Raw genomic sequence first — 19,174 nt, 5'->3', positions numbered from 1 at the left:
TTGAAGCCCATTCTAAAAGATCATCCAATTAATTTATTATATTACAGTTTTATTATAACAGATATAGTTAAAAGCACATGCACATGTATATATGTATATACATATATATCAGTTATTCTTTGAACAGGTTTTAGTTATTTAGGGATCTTTTTGTGGTAGGATTTGTTGTAACAGGATTTGACCTGTAATTTATAATTATGACATTTATCATGTGAATAAGGGTATGTAAGTGCATATAAGGTCATTAATGAAAACTTGTGGTTTCCTAGGAAATAAAGTCAGCCCATAAAATAGCAAAGAGGTATTCCTCCATCCCTCAGATGTGGTCCAGATGCCTGTTACGTCATTGTTATGGACTGTGGTTTATTTGCCTCCCAGCATACGTGAAAGTGTGCCATTCAAAAGTCAGGGCTCTGAAAACAGCATATGATGTACTTCGAAAAATGCATTCAAAAAAGATTGATCCTCCCGACGAGGTAATAGTTAAGTCTTATAAAATCCATTACTTCCTTCTACAATTGTACACTTAGGCCTCTAATTCTATGTGCCTTTCAACATAACTGTTTCAGGTGTGTTATCGAGTTCTTATGCAGCTGTGTGGTCAGTATGGGCAGCCTGTTCTTGCAGTGCGAGTACTTTTTGAAATGAAAAAAGCTGGTGTTCATCCCAATGCCATTACTTATGGTTACTATAATAAGGTAATTAATTTGGTTTAGTGTAGTAGTAGAAGAGTAAGGTGTGTGTGTGTGTGTGTGTGTGTGTGTGTGTGTATACACACACACATATATATAGATATATATTTGATAATTATAATGCTTGAGTTTAAGGGCTATTAATACAACTGCAAGGATTTCTTAAAGTACTTATTTTATTTCATTGAAAATGTCCTTTTAGGGGCAGCTAGGTAGCCTAGTGGATAAAGCACCAGCCCTGGATTCAGGAGGACCTGAGTTCAAATTTGGCCTCAGACACTTGACACTAGCTGTGTGACCTTGGGCAAGTCACTTAACCCTCATTGCCCCTCAGGAAAACAAACAAATAAATAACAAACAAACAAAGAAACAGAAAATGTCCTTTTAAAATAAATAATATCTCCTTATTTCCTAGTCTTTGATTTGGGCAAGAAAGAAATGCAGAGGAAGGGAGGGGAGGAGGATGTGTATATAGTGGAGCTGTTATAATTGATAATCATTATATGTCGTGTTTAATTAATAGGCTGTTTTGGAAAGTACTTGGCCTTCAAGCAGTCGAAGTGGTTATTTTCTGTGGACCAAAATAAGAAATGTTGTTTTAGGAATAGCACAGTTCAAAAAAGTTTTAAGAAAAAATACTCATGTATCACATGCTCCTCTTTCAGGTAAATAAAGTGATTTTAAGATTTTTTTTCATGAAATGACTTGTTACAATTTTGATTCTAATAAATGTTTTAAATTTACAACACTGAATATTTTTGCTAGTTTGGGTTGTCCCATTAAAAGTCTTAGCACATAATATTCTAACCCTTTAAAAATAAATAATTAATTGATCTGGTTTAAATTTCAATCTTGGGTTGCTTAATTTAAACAGATACATAGCTTATTATGTGCTTGCTTTATGCTGAACACATTTTTTCTAAATAGATGAAAAGATTCAGTTTCTTTCATACAACAGTCAGTAGATTGCCACCATAAGCAAATAAGAATCGACAGGCTAATGGGTATTTGGGGGTATATCTCCTTGAGTGGTAAAATGCTATCATATTGTGTTCTTAAGCAGATGGCAGTGACCTGGATGCTGTTAGTCATGGCAGCATGGATAGTTGTAATGACACAAACACTGTGGAGCAGGCACCCTTCAACACTGAGTTAATCAAAGTAGATTCTACTGATGATAGATCTAGTACAGGTTTGTGTGTGTATATGTATATATGTATTATGGCATATATTTTAAACAGGATTTGATAGACTGTCTTATTCCTGTTTTGAATGTTCTCTTTTAACTTGATATGATGTTAAGTAGATGACTTATGAAACATATTGTTCTATTAAAATACTTGTTAAGCTCTTATTATTTAACATTGGCTAGATTCCAAAGTTCGTTAGCTATTTGATTTCTATTCATTTTTTTTAGTAGAATAAAAGGTTGAAGAGCTACTAAAGCAGCTTATTTAAACATTTTAGTCTATTAAAATATAATTAGTTCCAGAAGCACATAGATCCCTTGAGCATATAATCTCCTTTCAGCCCATTCTTTTAAAAAAATCTTAATTACTAGAAAAATTATAGGGTTAAAAATTTAAAGCATGATAGTGCTAAAGATCTGCATTAATTTCCCTGCAACATAAGAAATTTATACACAGATATTCTCTAAGTACTATTGACTGATAGGATACATGTAATAAATGAGTTAGTGTATCAATTTGTCCTTTACATATTACATTTTTTTTTAAAAATTAAATATAACATTTAGAAATAGTATAGTGGCAGCCTATCCATTACAGACAGGAATAATGAATTGAAAGATTGAAAAGTTATTAACAACAGAACTTAAAAGCTGCTTTACTTGCAACAAAGAACATTGGTTTGTTTCTCTTGATGTTCATTTTTAGGAGGATCTGTTATAGGCAAATCATGATGAAATATGATTTCCATGTTTTTAGCTTTTTTTGGCAAGTTTTATTTCTTGAATAATTCAGTGAGAGCTTGCACAACTTGAGTTATGTGATTTTTTAAAAAATGCTATTAAAAGACTATAACTTTAAAAAGAGGGGTCTATTAAAATGATTTGTCTAAAATTTAAGAACTATTTCTTTATGAATTAAAATAATATTTTAATTAGAAAAGTTTAAGTTCAATATTAAAACAAATACAGCCAATATGAGGGGGGAAATCACCCAAAATAATGAAGTATGTCATAGGATATTGTTTTAGCATATAATTTCAATGTATTACTTGAGCTTTTCCTTCCTTATTCCAATATAATTACATTTTTAAAAGATGTTTTAGCTGAAACCTTAATGAGCTCATCAGTTTGAAAAAAACAATCTAAAATCCTGTTCCTTATATTTTGGATGGTATATTTATGCTAATATATTCAGTCAGCTTTTTAGTTATCTTTAAGTGGGTTTTTTACTTTGTATATTATCTGCAGAGTTCTCTTTTTTGCCCTGTTGGGCTTCATGCTATTAAGGGTAGGGTTGATGAAAGGACAAGCACTCAACTCCTTACCATTAGTAGAAATAAGAAAGGAGTTGGCAGTATAATGATTTCTTTTCTTTTGAAATCTGTATGCAAGTCAATCTTAGCACTATATGCCTACATAATGTGGGTGTGGGTGTGTATATATGCAAATATGAGGTCCAGTGAACAAGTAAAGACAATGAAAGGTATATAGAGAGGGAGTTCTATATGGGCTTTTTTGTATAAATGTAAATTTGTTTGCTTTTGTTTTTGTTTCAATTACACAATAAATTAATTTTAAAATTTATTAACTTAAGCACCATGTTACTGATAATTTCACTTGTCACTAAGAAGGATTTCAGAAAATGACATAATTATTGTTTTTAACTTTCAAAATATTTTCTTTCTTTCCAGGGGGTCAGTCAGATCTTGGATATAATTCATTATCTAAAGACGAAGTTAGAAGAGGTGACATATCTACCCAAGATTTACAGGAAGAAAAAGAGGACAAGAAAGAGAGTGATTGTAGTTCCTGTAGGTGTTTAAGTACCAACATATAAAATCACCTACTATTTATGTAGTTGGGCCAGTTCACAGGTTTTCAAAGTATATTGTGACTTCTAGTAACTTTATATTCATTGAAAAAGATAAACGATCTCTGGTATAAAATATGCTTATTCTGTTCCTATCCCTGCCCAGGTCCCTGACTGGTCAAGAAGATATTTGCATCATTGTGCATCCTCATAATAAGGAAAATTGGAATCAATGTAAAAGTGATAACTATTTTACCACCTGAATATATATAGTTAGTGACTTTTAAAAAGTCTATTACACTGAACTCTAGGAGACCCAAATTCTCTTGATCTAGTATCATTTAGTACTAAACATTACTTGAAACAGCCAGGCCTTTGACTGGACCTTGAAAACTTTTTTGTCATAGAATGTTTTAAAATGGACTTTGGCCCATAATGAAAGAAAAAGACAATGCTGAAAACACAGAGGGGGGATATACATTCTTTAAAAGGATACAGTGTAACATAAGGTATTGGTTAACAGTTTTTTCCTCATATCCTTTTGTGTCCCAAACTCCACACAGCTTTTTAATGCCTTGTACTTCATATGTAAAGTATATATAATGATATAACTTAACCTGTACTTTTATTCTGAAAGTCTGGGGAAAGTGGAATAATTCCAGGTCTATAAATGGAGAAACAGTTAAGTAGTTTTCTCAAGGCTTTACAGAAATTTATCCATTAAAAACCAAGAAGAACAAACCTTTTTTGTACTTTCTCAGGTATCTTTTTTCTTTCCTGTTTTTAATGCCAGAATTTTTTGAAATGAAATTTTCTTTTTCTCTTTACAGTGTCTGAGAGTGAGAGTGCAAAAGGAAGTGCTGATTGCCTTCCTAAGCTCAATTATCAAAACACAGGCAGTATAAATCCTACATCAAGTATAGTCCGCCTTGGTGGTATGATTAGTCATGCAGATGAAGTATCAGGAGGAAGCACAGGTAAGGGATATATTACATTTTTGTTCCTTGTATGATAAACCAAATTTGTATCTGTGATGTAAAATTATTTTATTAACTAAAAATGTTAGTGGTAAAAGGTAGGTTTAATGTTATGATTTTTAAGCTAAATTATTAAATGAAATAATATTTGTAAAATGCTTATTAGCACAGTGCTTCGTATGTAGAAATTCTATGTAAATGCTAATGGTGGTGATGATGTCATCTATTATGGCCAAGCAACCTATGCTCTGTATTGTATTACAAACCAACTATTGTTGAACTACTCTTGTCATATGCCCAAAATCCACCCAAGCTTAACATTATTACTGCTTTTGACATGGATCATTGAGAACTCTAAAGGATAGTACATCTGGCTCTTTTATTAAAAAATTAAGCATAGTTGCATAATTTTATCAGTTTGAAAAATGCAAGTCTTCAGTTTTGTGCCTAAATTCTGTCTATTCTGTCAGTGGCAATAACCCTGTATTTTATATTTTTCTAGTTGAGATATAGTAATAAGACCTGGTGCTTTTTACTTTTAAAAATGCTTTTGCACAATATTGTTCTCATTTTATACTTTAAAATTCTACCATGATAGAAAACTTTCAAGTATAGTGCCAACAAAGACCTTATGTACCTGTCTTCCAAAAATCGACCTAGTCAAGTTCAGAGAGGCCTATCATTATCAGGTTGGCCACAAGATACTGAATTATTGGGCCAGGCCAACTCTAAAAGACTGCCTACTGTGTCAGGATGCTTATGCTTGGAGCCATCGGTAGCATTAAGGATCTTTGAAACTTTAATAAAAATTTACAGCAATGGCATAATGTAATAAGAAGCCTGCATCATACACTTTTATATATGGAGAAACTTGAGTTAAGGAGTTTAGTGATCCACTCAAGATCACACCACTATTCCTGGGAGAGGCAGGCTATAGAACCTGAGTCTGCTGACTGTCTGCCCTCAGCTTCCTACAGAGACAACATGATGCAGTCAGTAGAGGGCTGATCTTGGAGTCAGGAAAATATAATTCATTTCCAACATTGGTGCTGGCTGTGTGACTTTGAGAAACTCACTTAACCTCTCTGTGCCTCCATGTCCTCATCCATAAAAGGAGAGGGTTGGATTTGATCTTTGTGGTCTCATGGTGCTCTAAATTCATGATCCTATGTTCCTTCTACAGGATCACTTACGGGTTTAGTAGACACAGGCAGGATTGGCTTTTTTTTTTTTTTTTTTGCGGGGCAATGGGGGTTAAGTGACATGCCCAGGGTCACACAGCTAGTAAGTGTCAAGTGTCTGAGGCCGGATTTGAACTCAGGTACTCCTGAATCCAAGGCCGGTGCTTTATCCACTGTGCCACCTAGCTGCCCCAGGATTGGCTTTTTTGATGGAAAAATGTGACTATACATTTTTATTTCTTGAATCAGCTCAGTTTTTGCTTCTGTTTATACACAAGAATATACATATTTGGCAACTATATTAAGTAAAATTTCTTATATAAATACTTGTTACAGTTTTATGGAGTATCCTTTTCTGAAAAACTATCATGTGTCTTCTGCTATCAGGTATTAAATATATATAGTTGTTCCTCTTAGAATCCTTGTTAGGGAAATACCGTATTATTTAACATTATTAAAGTTATGAATTGGCTTCATGAAATTACTCTAATCATCAATTGTCAAGTCCTTTCTAACCATTGTATCTCCCATTCTCCAAATTTCTCTGTTTCTATTGAAGGTACCATCATCTTCATAGTCACCCCAGTTTACAAACGCTGTCATCTTTAACTCTTTTCTTCATTTCATTGCCACAAATTCAATTAGTTACCAAATTGTGATTATTTTTGCCTCCACAACATCTCATGCATTCAGCCCCTTTACTCCACTGACATGACCAGGTCACCTCTTACCAGACTATTGAAATCCCCTCCTCCTAATTAGTCCTCTTGCTTCTAATGTCTCCCCTCTCCAGGCCATCCTCCCAAAAGCTGTCAGAAGCTTAGATCTGACCACATTCTTCTCCAGCTCAAACATTTTCAGTTTTTCCTTCTCATCACTAGGAGAAAATGAAAATGTCTTATTTTCAAAGCCCTTCATAATCTGCTATCAGTCTATCTTTCTAGATTTATTTCACATTATTCCTTTTCACACATTGTGTTCCAGGTACTTGTCTAATACTATTCCTTAAACTCAACTTTCCATATTTTGCCTTGCTGCCTTTTCACCCTTACCTATTCATAATCCTTAGTTTCCTCCTAAGTTCAGCTCAGATGCCATCTTGTTTGAGAAATTTTTCCTGATTCCTCTCATCATCAGTAACAACCTCCAAGAATTGTCCAAAAATGATGACAACACCCAGTTCTGGTTATACACAAAGAAAGATGACCCTGTCAGAACCTAGATAGCCTTGCTAAAGATTATGAAGTCTTGGGCAAAAAGCAGAGACTTTTGTAGGCTACAAGGACTGTTTTATTGATATTGTGACAAGGAATTTCAAAGTGAGAGAGAGATTTGGGAAGCCAACAGTTTCCCTAACTCACTCCTTATTTAGTTCCTTATTCTGTCTAGATGCTCAGGATTATATTTAACAATATTGCTTTAGTTTTTTCTTCAGTTCTTCACCATACTTCTCTCCCTTTCCCCTCCCCACCCAATCTTGTTCCTGGATTTTCTTGCATGAATGTATCTTCATAATATACTGTGCTACTCCATATTCACTGCTCCTTTTCCACCTGTCATGTTTCTTTCAAATAAGGCACACCTTTGCAGAGTTGTATTCTAGTCAAAGTCCTGACTGTATCATCTGTGTCATGTCCAAGTCAAACAGTCATGTTCAAAGTGGGACAAGACTTCTTCCTTTAAAAGGACTATCTCTTTTTACCTTTGTTTCTTGTCTCTCTTTTTTTTAAATTTTAGATGTTTGTTTAGATAAAGGCACTCACGTAAGGAAAGACTTCCCTTTTTATGTTCACTTAAAAATTTTCTCTTATTCAATTTTCTTTTCAGATCTCTCCCTTTTACTTTCCCCTCCCACCTAACATTAAGAAAGCAAGAAAAACAACCTATTTCAAATATGTATAGTCAATCCAACCAAATTCTCACATTGGCTATGTCCAAAATAACAACAACAACAAAACATAAAATCAGTCTGTACTATGAGTCCATCACCTCTCTATCTGGAGGTGGGTATCCTGTTTGATCTTGAGTCTTCTGAAATTGTAATTGGTTGGGGGCAGCTAGGTGGCACAGTGGATAAAGCACTGACCCTGGATTCAGGAGAACCTGAGTTCAAATCCGGCCTCAGCCACTTGACATTTACTAGCTGTGTGACCCTGGGCAAGTCACTTAACCCCCATTGCCCCACAAAAAAGCAAAACAAAAACTTGTAATTCGTCATTGAGTTGATGAGAGTTCCTAAGTCCTTCAGTTTTCATAACACACGTCAAGTAGTAACCTACATGTAATTTTTACTTTCTTAATTTGTTTTGCTTGTTTGTTTCTTTGTTAGCACATTGATTTTCAGTAAACTGACAGGTAGCAAAAATAACATAAAACATAAATATAAAGTTAATAAATACATGCACACTCACATTTATAGATATACACAAATATGTGTATGCATGAATACACATGTAAAAATAAATACACAAATTAGTTAAATACTAAGTAGTTTGGGTGAGAGGGCACTAGTAGTAGGAGGGATCAGGGAAGGCTTCATGTAGAAGACAGTACCTAAACTACATCTTAAAGGAAAAGAGGGACTCTGAGATGAAGGTAAGGAAGGAGTGAATTTCAGGCATGAGAGATAGCCAGTGCAAAGGTATGGAGATGAGAAATAGATTGTTGTCAATTAGAAACATAGAGAAGTTCAATTTGTCTGTATTGCAGAGTGTGGGAGGAGCAATGTCCAGTGAAGTTGGAAAGATAGGTTGTACCAGGTTGTATAGGGATTTAAAATCCAAACAGAAGAGGTTATATTTTATCCTAGAGGCAATAGGAAGTTTCTGGAGTCTATTGAGTAGAGGAGGTACATGGTCAGATATATGCTTTAAAAAATTTCTGACAGCAGAATGGAGGATAGATTGCAATGGTGAGAAAGTTGAGACAGAAAGACCAATTAGGAGACTTGCAATAATCTAGATGAGAAGTAATGACGGCCATGCAAATGAAGAGAAGAACATAGAACTGGCAACTGATCTGACCTTATTTCCCCCTACTCAGAAATCTTAAGTGGCTCCCTATTGTCTCAAGAATAAAACATAGGGGCAACTAGATGGTGCAGTGGATAGAGCACCAGCCCTGGAGTCAGGAGTACCTGAGTTCAAATCCGGCCTCAGACACTTAACACTTACTAGCTGTGTGACCCTGGGCAAGTCACTTAACCCCAGTTGCCTCACCAAAAAAAAAAAAAAAAGAATAAAACATAGAGGGGGCAGCTAGGTGGCAAAATAGATAAAGCACTGGCCCTGGATTCAGGAGGACCTGAGTTCAAATCTGGCCTCAGACACTTGACCCTTACTAGCTGTGTGACCCTGGGCAAGTGACTTAACCCTCATTGCCCTGCCCCACTCCCCCCCCTCCCTGCCAAAAAGAATAAAACATAGAATTCTTAGCCTGGTATGATATAGCCTTCCTGGTATGATTTTAGCCCTCCAGGATATAACCTCTGACTTCCCTTTCTATTCTTATTTTGCATTACTCTCCTTCATGTACCCCTTGTCTTAGTAACACTGACCTGTTAAATGGTGCATACGTGGTATTCTGCCTCCTCTGTGATCTTGGCACAAGTAGTCTCTCCTGTTTGGAATGCACTTCCTCCACATTTGATTGGTAGAATTACTAGCTTCCCTCAAAGAACAACTCACACATCACCTCTTACGTGAGAATTTCCCTGCACTTAGCACTCGATCTCAAAATTATTTTGTATCACTTCATATATGATTTGCACTTACTTGAATGCATGCTGTTTCTCAGCAGTGAAATATAAACCCTATGAGGCCAGGGATTATTTCAGTTTCTGTTTTCAATCCCAACACCTAGCAGAATACCTCAAACATAGTAGGAACCTAATGTTTATTGAACTGAATTTGGTTTCCTGAAGATTATGCTTTTCAGGGAGTTCCTTTCTTTTAAAAAATATTGCTGGGGCAGCTAGATGGCGAAGTGGTAAAGCACCGGCCCTGGATTCAGTAGTACCTGAGTTCAAATCCAGCCCTCAGACACTTGACACTTACTAGCTGTGTGACCCTGGGCAAGTCACTTAACCCTCATTGCCCTGCAAAAAAAAAAAATATTGCTGTTGGGGCAGCTAGGTGGCACCATGGATAGAGCACTGGCCCTGGATTCAGGAGGACCTGAGTTCAAATCCAGCCTCAGACCCTTGACACTTACTAGCTGTGTGACCCTGGGCAAGTCACTTAACCCCAATTGCCTCACCAAAAAAAAAAAAAAGTAAGTATGAAAATTTAATCTCCCAATGCTTAGCACAGTGCCTGGCACATAGTAAGTACTTAAGAATTCTTGTTGGCTTGACTTAATCTGTAAATAGGGTATTCAAAGCAATTGATTTTCTCATATTAAACTCTTCATGACTAAATTATTTTTGCTGTCTTTCAGAAGACACATCTGAGCTGCTATTAATATCTTCTTTTGAAGAGACAAATGAAACAGAAAATATTGAAAGAAGTTTCAGAAAAAGGCACAAAAGTGATGCAGAACCTGCTTTGCAGCAACAGATGACTTGGGAAAACAGAAATCATAATCTTAGTGGTGGTGTATTGATGGGTCTTTTGATGAATAGAATTGACCAGGAAGAAAGCCATGGAGAAATGGTTGAAAAATTAGGAGCTGATGCAAAAATTCTCTCAAATGTTATACAGAAAAACCCAAGACCAAATACCCTTGATATTGGAAATGCATCTCTAAGATCAAAAAGAGACAGTCTAGAAAAGGAATCTAGTGATGATGACACGCCTTTTGATGGTACTAACTGTTTGGCAGATAAAACTGACTCTCCTGTGATTTTTGACTTAGAAGATTTAGACAATGAAGTTGATACAGCAAAAGCAGGCACCACCCCTACACGAAACCCTAAAAAGCTTGAACGAATGAATAGCAGCTTCTCGATAAAACCTATTGAAAAAACTGACGTCGCAGCTGGGTTTGATCCACTCTCACTTTTAGCTGCTGAAACTGAGCAGCAGCAAAAAGATGTGGAAGAGGATGAGGATAATGATGAAAACAAAAACATTTCCACACCATCAGCAAGAAGAGATTTAGCTGAGGAAATTGTGATGTACATGAACAATATGAGCAGTCCTTTGACCAGTCGTACACCAAGCATTGATTTACAACGGGGTTATGAGGACAAATCAGCAAATAAGAAAAGTCCAACAGTAGCCAAGCCATGCAGAAGGTCTAGCCTTCCTCCCATTTCTCCTAGGCCAATGCGTCTTACCAAATCTAAAAGTTACTATATAAAAAATGAAGACAAACCCAGGGATAGACTTTGGTCTTCTCCAACTTTCTCACCAACCTGTCCACTTAGGGAACAGCCTCAGGATATGACTGGTACATTAACTCTTGTTTCATCACCTTCATTTAATTTAGATACATTAATAACGCCTAAATTGGATGTTCTAAAGAGTAGTGTGTTCTCTGCTGGAAAAGGTGTTGCAGAGAAGGCAAGCAAATGGTATACAAGATTCACTATGTATACTACACCCTCTAAGGTAAGACTTCCTGGTGTCCAGAATTACTTCCTTTCTACACCCTCAATAGAAAATTTAAAAATACAGGGCTGTTGAAAAAGTTTATATTGATAGTTATTCTTTTTGGGGGGTGGGGGGGACAATGAGGGTTAAGTGACTTTCCCAGGGTCACACTGCTAGTAAGTGTCAAGTGTCTGAGGCCAGATTTGAACTCAGGTCCTCCTGAATCCAAGCCTGGTGCTTTATCCACTGTGCCACCTAGCTGCCCTGATAGTTATTCTTTAAACAATAATAGCCCAGCCTAAAGAAAACTTAAGAAATCTTAGATTTACTTATGTCAGAAATAAAGAACAAACAAGACTTAGGCCACTAAGGGGAGAAATTTTATGGATTAGAATTCTTTCTGTAATCCCACTGTGAAAGATAACTTATTAACTTAAGACTTAACTTGTTTATTAGGGTCCATCATGAGAAAATTATTATTGATCCTCAGTCTGAATGCTGTTTTTATGGCTAAACCTGTTAATGTATAATATAACAAGGAGAAAATAACTTGCATATTAGTCCTGGCAAACAATTTTCACATGAAAAAGAAGAACACAGTTTTAGCATTGCAGAAATTGTTGCTCTTATTGCATTATAGATATGGCCATTGTCATTTTAAAAAACTTTTCCCTTTTGGTCTAATGAAGGGGAGAGGATGCCCTCATCTGTTTGGTACACTCACATGCTTTCAAAATATGCTTTTGGCTAGAAGTGAAAATAAAGGCAAATCACCTTTCACCTTAACAACAAATGTTAGGTTGTGCAGCATTCTCTGTCACATTTGGCTTCCTAAAACTAATCCTTCAGAAACCATTGCTCTTCTCTGCTTGCATTTTGGGAATTTCCAACAGGTGATGTCTTCTTAGGACTTTCTAACTCCACCTGGATTCCTGTAGGCAATATAAAGGAAGAAGGGTCATGCCTTCCAAGTCAGTTGTATCTTTTTATATTAGAAAAATGTTTGAAATAATAGCAATTCATCAATTATAAAGAAGCTACTAGTTATAAACAACAATATGCAATTTAGAGTAAGATGTGAAGAAATTCATACCACTGTATGGTTAGATGTGCTTTTCACATAATTTTAACTAGTTTTACTCAATGCTTAACTTGACATTGGTTCTATCACCCCCAGATCTAGTAGAAAAAAGTCAACTCACTCTAAATCTTTTCTTAAATGAAGGCATTTTCTACACTACATACACACCCAACTCTCCCACTGGTTCCAGTGCTTCAGAATTTAGGAGTAGCTTGAATTCCAAAGGCCTTCTTGATACCATTTTCCTTACTGTTTCATGTTCTCACTATGCTAACTAGAGCCTACCACTTGTCATATCAGACTTTTCTGGACAAAGATCTTATTTGACTTTCCAATATCCTAACATTCCTGTGGTGAAAACAGGGAAGAAAAAAAGTTATGACACATCACAGGTGGGAATAAAACCCACAGCAGTACCTTTCTAATCCAGAGAAGGCTAGGTACTGCACTTCGATTTTATTGACACAGGGAGCTCCCAGGTGAAAAACTTCCTCTCCTTATGCAGATCAGCACCTTCTCTGCAGAGTTACGTCAAGCACTAAAAGGTTAAGTGACTTATCTGGGGTCATATAGCCATCATATGTCAGAACTGAGGCTTGAACCTAGTCCCTTAAGCCAGCTCTTTATCCACTACCTCATCACTCTGCCTCTTATCACTCTATCTACTACCTTTTATCACTCTATCCAGTACCACTATCATACTGTCTCTTAATCAAGAGACATTTCCCTTAACCAACTATTCTTTCCCTGATTCACTGCCATTTAGAGCTGATAGCTAATGAAAACACTAATTTTAATCAAATACTAAAGATTCTCTATCTGACTACTATCATAGACTTTTTTTCAGAGCATATTAACAGGTAATGTTAACAGAATCATTTTAAATAAGTGCACCGTTGTTTCCTCAGAGTCACCAAGAAAATACCTTTAAATGTGTTGGTTTGAAATAATTATTTTCCTCTTGACTGGTATTACTCTGAAATAAAATTATTAGGAGTGAGAAAAATCATTTTTTGTAAGCACAGGTTTATTGTTGGGATAATTTGTGAAGCTCTGAATTCATTTTGTGATGGACGTATGTCTCAGAGGACAAGTCTTGAGACTGCCTAATTATGTTTTCCCCCAGACTGTCAAGGATACATTTGTTTTTTATGAAAGCATTATCTTTTTCTCCTGACAAACATACTCATAGTGCTAATCACTTTGGTAAAGGATTATTATTAAATTGATTGCTTTGACTTTAAAATAGTGAACTTTCTACAGGCAAAAGAAATAAGCAATTTAATTGTCTTATTAGGATCAGAATTCAGACCGAACCAGTCTTTCTTCAGTCGGAGCCCTAGATTCTGAATCTGCCTCTTTAATAGATGAAGATGCTTGCAGTGAGTTTGAAGGAATGCCTTCCCCTCAAGAGCATAATGTCACTTCAGAGACAAAGGGAATCGGACTTAGTAGATCAAGTCTGGAAAGTACTGCCTCATGCGAGGGTTTGTTTTACCATTTCTATTACTGTGATAATTAGCATGTTCTTTTCATTTGTAGCCCATTTTGCTAACTTAATGATATCTTTTATTTAATAATTCCTCCCTCTGATGATAGCATGCTTCCCTGAATATTGTCTTTTTACCTGGCTCACCTTCTTGATGTTCACCTCTAGAGAGATCCTTGGAGATCATTTAATATGACCCTTATTTTACAGATGAGAAAACTGAGGCCCAGAGAAGGACCTTGTTACTTGCCCAAGAGCACAAAGCAGCAGAAACAAGACTAGAAATTGGTTTTAATTAGAGAAGGAGCGAGCAGAGGAGTACCTCTAATATGTAGATTACAAGAGTGAAATAAAGAAGAGCATCTTTTGTCCACATGTTGCAGGATGACTTTGACAGAACTAAAAAGCAAAATATTTCAAGTTCTGGTCAGATTCTTCTACTCCTACATAAACTTTCTGAAGACTTTTGTCTTAGGGCTTATATTCCTTTCTTACCTTGACCCTTAAACACATACATAAACTCATAGCCTACAATATGTGAAATGGAAAATTGTACTCCTTTTAACTCATCATGATATAGTTACAAAACAGATAGTTTCCTTTAAACTTTCTTATTTTAATATGGGCTTAGTATTTCAAAAATCTTTAGACCAAACTCATTTCTTTCATTTATCTATCAATCAGCATTTATTAAACTTCACCATGTGCTTATAACTCTGCTAAGCATTGAGAATACAAAGAAAAAGGTGAAAACATTCCTTGCTCACAAAAACCTTGCATTCTGTTACAGGAGATAGCACATATATCTGTAGCTATATACGAAACATTTAACAAAGCAGATACAAGGTAACCTTGGATAGAGAAACATTAGTAGGTTGGGGGACCAATAAAGGCCTTCTGTAGAAGGTGACCATTGAGCTGAGACTTGAAAGAAACCATAGATTGTGAGAAGCAGAAGTAAGGAAGGAGAGCATTCTAATCGTAAGGGACCGCTGGTACAAAAGCAGACACAGGAAATGGAGCGTGGGATATGAAGGACCACAAGTAGGCCAATATGTCGGCATTAGAGTGCAGAGAAAGCAGGAATGAGCAATGACAGGACAGTTAGAAGAGGGCCATGCTGTGAAGGACTTTCAATGCCAAGTGAAGGAATTTTATATTTGATTCTCAAGGTAATCAAGTCCCTAGAGTTTATTGAGTAGGAGAACGACATGGTCAGGCTTGTGCTTTTGGAAAATCACACTGAAAGTAGTATGGAGGACAGATTGGTGGAGGGAAAAGACTGGAGACTGGAAGACCAAATAGATATTGCTAGAATCTAGGCAAGAGGCAATATGGGCCTGGACTAGTGCACTGGCTATGTGAACAGAGAGAAAGACACAAACAGAAGAAATACAAAGGTAAAAATGACTAGATTTTGGCAACTAGTTGTCTTGGAGATGAATGAGGATGACACCAGGGTTGCAAATCTGAGTGATAGAAAGCATGGTGGTTCCCTCAACAAGAAAAAGTTTGGAAGAAAGGTGGGTTTGGGGGAAAAATCTTGGGTTCTGTTTTGGACATATGATGAGCTTGAGATACCTTCTGGTAAATATCCAAGGGATGTAGTGCTGGACTTCAGAAGTGAAACTTGGATTTGTTCTGTTGGTATATGAGTCATTTGCATAGAGATGACAATTGAACTCACGGGTACTGATACATGAACTCCCCAAGGGAAAGAACTTAGAGAAAAGAGAAGAGAGCTCAGGACAGAGCCTTTCAACACACCATGACATGGATGATGATTCAGTGAGACTGAGAAATAGTAGTCAGAGAACAGAGAGAGATCCTACAATAGTTTTGATTCCCTCAGGCTATTAATCTAATCTAATTCAGCAAGCATTTATTAAGTGCCTACTACATACAGGACATATACTACATACAGTGCTAGGTACTGGAAATAAAAAGACAGAACAAAAAATTCTCCACTGCCTTTAAGGAGTTTACATTATATTACATATAACTATAACATCTCCTAAACCTACACAGCATACAGCACTTAAGTATGATGCCTCTTAGATTTATACAGTAGATTCTCAGGAAATATTTGTTGAATTAAGTGAACCTAATATTTACACAGACCAATAGAACTGCAGTTTGTTTTCCCTAGTAACTAAAATGTACATATTAAAAACACATTTGGGGGGTGTGTTGTTTTATACCTTAGAAGATTTTTGCCTTAGTGGTGGGTTTTTGTTTGTTTTATGCCATAAAATTTTCCCCCCACCTATAGAATACTATTTGAATTACTATTTCTGAAATCTAAAATTGTCGTTTCACTTGTGAAAATAAATCTGCATTTAGTTATTTTAAAATTATCTACCACAAATTATTTTCATATTTGAAAGATTTTGTCTTCTGTTTTTAAACAATGAACAGGTCCCCTGTCAAAGTTTGTTTTACCTGGAAAATCTGAGTTGGCATCTTCTTGCAGCACAAGTAGTACAAATATTTTCCAGAACTATGCTATGGAGGTAAGAATTCTTTCAAAATAGTACCTTTGTAACTGTAAAACTGAAATGAGAGAGGAAAGGACAAAATATAGGAAGAACTGAATGATTGGAAGTGTTTCTGGATGAGGTACTATGAACCTAATGAAAATTAATTTACAGATTCATATTCACATTTGCAGAATCAGTATACCAAAGGATTTCTTTATAGATCCAAATAAAATCTTTACAAAAATGGATGTGGAAAATATAAAGGACAAGAATATTAGGGGAGGTTTTGAGAGGAAAATGTTGAATTTGGGAAACTTGTCCTCTTGCATATTAAAGTGTTACTAAGCTATTAGAATTATAGTGATGTGGTACAGAGTTAAAATGAGAAATAAAGATCAGTGAGACAGCCTAAATAACTCAGAAATTGATTCAATTATTTATAAAATATTTGTTTTTGTTAAACCTCTGTGAAATAAAAACTGGGCAAAAGATTTATGATTTAATATAGGATGTTGATCATCACAACTAGCACTTACGTTACTTTAAGGTTTACAAAATACTTTGCAAACACCTCATTAGTTTGACAGAAACCCTATGAGGTAAATAAATGTCTGCTTTACAGATTAAGAAACTAAGACTCTTGGGCAGCTAGGTGGCGCAGTGGATAAAGCACCGGCCTTGGATTCAGGAGGACCTGAGTTCAAATCCAGCCTCAGACACTTGACACTTACTAGCTGTGTGACCCTGGGCAAATCACTTAACCCCAATTGCCTCACCAAAAAAAGAAAAGAAACTAAGATTCAGGGGCAGGTAGGTGGCACAGTAGATAAAGCACCAGCCCTGGACTCAAGAGGACCTGAGTTCAAATCTCACTTCAGACACTTGACACTTAGCTGTGTGACCCTGGGCAAGTCACTTAACCCTCATTGCCTGGCCAAAAAAAAAAGAAACTAAGATTCAGAGAAACTAAACGACTTACCCGTTGTCACCAAGACAGTAAATATTAGAGTTAGGGATTGAAGCCAGGTCACTCCTCTCTCCCCTCTAAAGCCAGCATTCATTCTATTATATACCACATAGCCTATAAAAACTGGATGGCAATATAGTAAAAAATAAATTTATACCCACAATACCAGTTTTATCAAAGAACCAAGCAGTTTTTGTTTTTGTTTTTGTTGGGCAATGAGGATTAAGTGACTTGCCCAGGGTCACACAACTGGTAAGTGTCAAGTGTCTGAGGCCAGATTTGAACTCAGGTCCTCCTGAATCCAGGGCCAGTGCTTTATCCACTGTGCCACCTAGCTGCCCCCATTTTTTTTGTTTGTTTTTGAAATCAACCATTTTTTAAAGCATTAAGAACTTATAAAAAACTTATAAGAAAACAAAATCTAGTTATCTTGGTTTTGGAAAGGGAATTAATTTTTATCTTTTAAAGAAATTATTGGGGGAAAAAGATGGATGGATTAAATTGCACAAAATTCTACATTACAAAAAACAGCATGAGGCAGGTGGCATGGTAGATAGAATGCTGGATCTAGAGTCAGGAAGACCTGAGTTCAAATCTGGTTTCAAATACTTACTACTAGTGTGATGTTGGGCAGTGGAGATGATAATAATACCACCTACCTCCCAGGATTGTTGGGAGGATAAAGTGCTTTGCAGACCCTAAAGTATATATGTAGATAGATAGATAGATAGATAGATAGATAGATAGATAGATAGATAGATAGATAGATAGATAGATAGATAGATGATTATATTAATATTAATTATTTTTATTATTAATGACATCAAGATAAAAAGAAAAACAACATATTAGAGGAAAATATTTATGCCTTATTTATCAGAAGAAAAAATGTACAAGGAACTGATACCAGTATATAGTTCCTGCTGGATAAATGGTCAAAGAATATGAACAGATATTTTACAAAAGAAGATAAGAAAATTGAAAATAATCACCTGAAAAAAGTTCATTCAAGGAAATGAAAATTGGAGTAATGATAGGGTACCACCTCACATCTGTCAAAATGCCATAAATAAATATATAAATATGAGCCAGAAAGAACATTGTAGCAGGCCCTTAGGAAAACAGAGTATCTACATCTATTGCTGCTGAGTCTACAAATTCATACAGCCTTTCTGGAAAGCAGTCTGGTTTTCCAGATTGTTATTTGTTTTTAATCATACCCTTTTGGGGGTGGCTAGGTGGCGCAGTGGATAAAGCACCAGCCCTGGATTCAGGAGTACCTGAGTTCAAATCTGGCCTCAGATACTTGACACTTACCAACTGTGTGACCCTGGGCAAGTCACTTAACCCCCATAGCCCCGCAAAAAAAAAAAAAAAATCATACCCTTTGACCACATACTCCCACTATTTGGATTATACCCCCAAGAGCATTAAAAATTATGCAAAGGGGCAGCTAGGTGGCGCAGTGGATAGAGCGCCAGCCTTGGATTCAGGAGGACCTGAGTTCAAATCCAGCCTCAGACACTTAACACTTACTAGCTGTGTGACCCTGGGCAAGTCACTTAGCCCCAATTGCCTCACTAAAAAAAAATATATATATATGCAAAAATATTAACAGATGCATTATTTATAATGAAAGGAAAGGCGATATAGTGGATAGCAAGTCAGCCTTTCAGTCAGAGAGGCCACAGATTCGAGTTCTACTTGTCTATCAAGTGGCTGTGTGTCCCTGGGTAAGGGACCTTGCAGCACCCTGGTCAGCTCTGTCAGCCTA

At 36.1% G+C, this 19,174-nt stretch overlaps 1 protein-coding gene across 7 annotated transcripts in view; it reads left to right on the top strand.

Moving 5' to 3' along the window:
• The window catches only part of DENND4A (DENN domain containing 4A), a 135,882-nt gene that overhangs the window by 102,705 nt on the left and 14,003 nt on the right, over positions 1-19,174 (top strand). For 3 of the 7 annotated variants that reach the window (XM_043982246.1, XM_043982248.1, XM_043982245.1), the window contains 9 exons: positions 270-476; positions 570-698; positions 1,216-1,357; positions 1,753-1,884; positions 3,573-3,692; positions 4,522-4,668; positions 10,287-11,401; positions 13,762-13,951; positions 16,372-16,466. In XM_043982246.1, coding sequence (XP_043838181.1) covers positions 270-476; positions 570-698; positions 1,216-1,357; positions 1,753-1,884; positions 3,573-3,692; positions 4,522-4,668; positions 10,287-11,401; positions 13,762-13,951; positions 16,372-16,466 — 2,277 coding nt within the window. The remainder of the gene's footprint in view (positions 1-269; positions 477-569; positions 699-1,215; positions 1,358-1,752; positions 1,885-3,572; positions 3,693-4,521; positions 4,669-10,286; positions 11,402-13,761; positions 13,952-16,371; positions 16,467-19,174) is intronic. The other 4 variants (XM_043982249.1, XM_043982247.1, XM_043982251.1 and 1 more) reach the window with 2 other exon arrangements.

This window comes from Dromiciops gliroides, chromosome 2 (assembly GCF_019393635.1).
Source record: "Dromiciops gliroides isolate mDroGli1 chromosome 2, mDroGli1.pri, whole genome shotgun sequence".
In the NCBI taxonomy this organism is placed as follows: Eukaryota; Metazoa; Chordata; class Mammalia; order Microbiotheria; family Microbiotheriidae; genus Dromiciops; species Dromiciops gliroides.
This window is presented reverse-complemented; position numbering and strand designations above follow the sequence as displayed.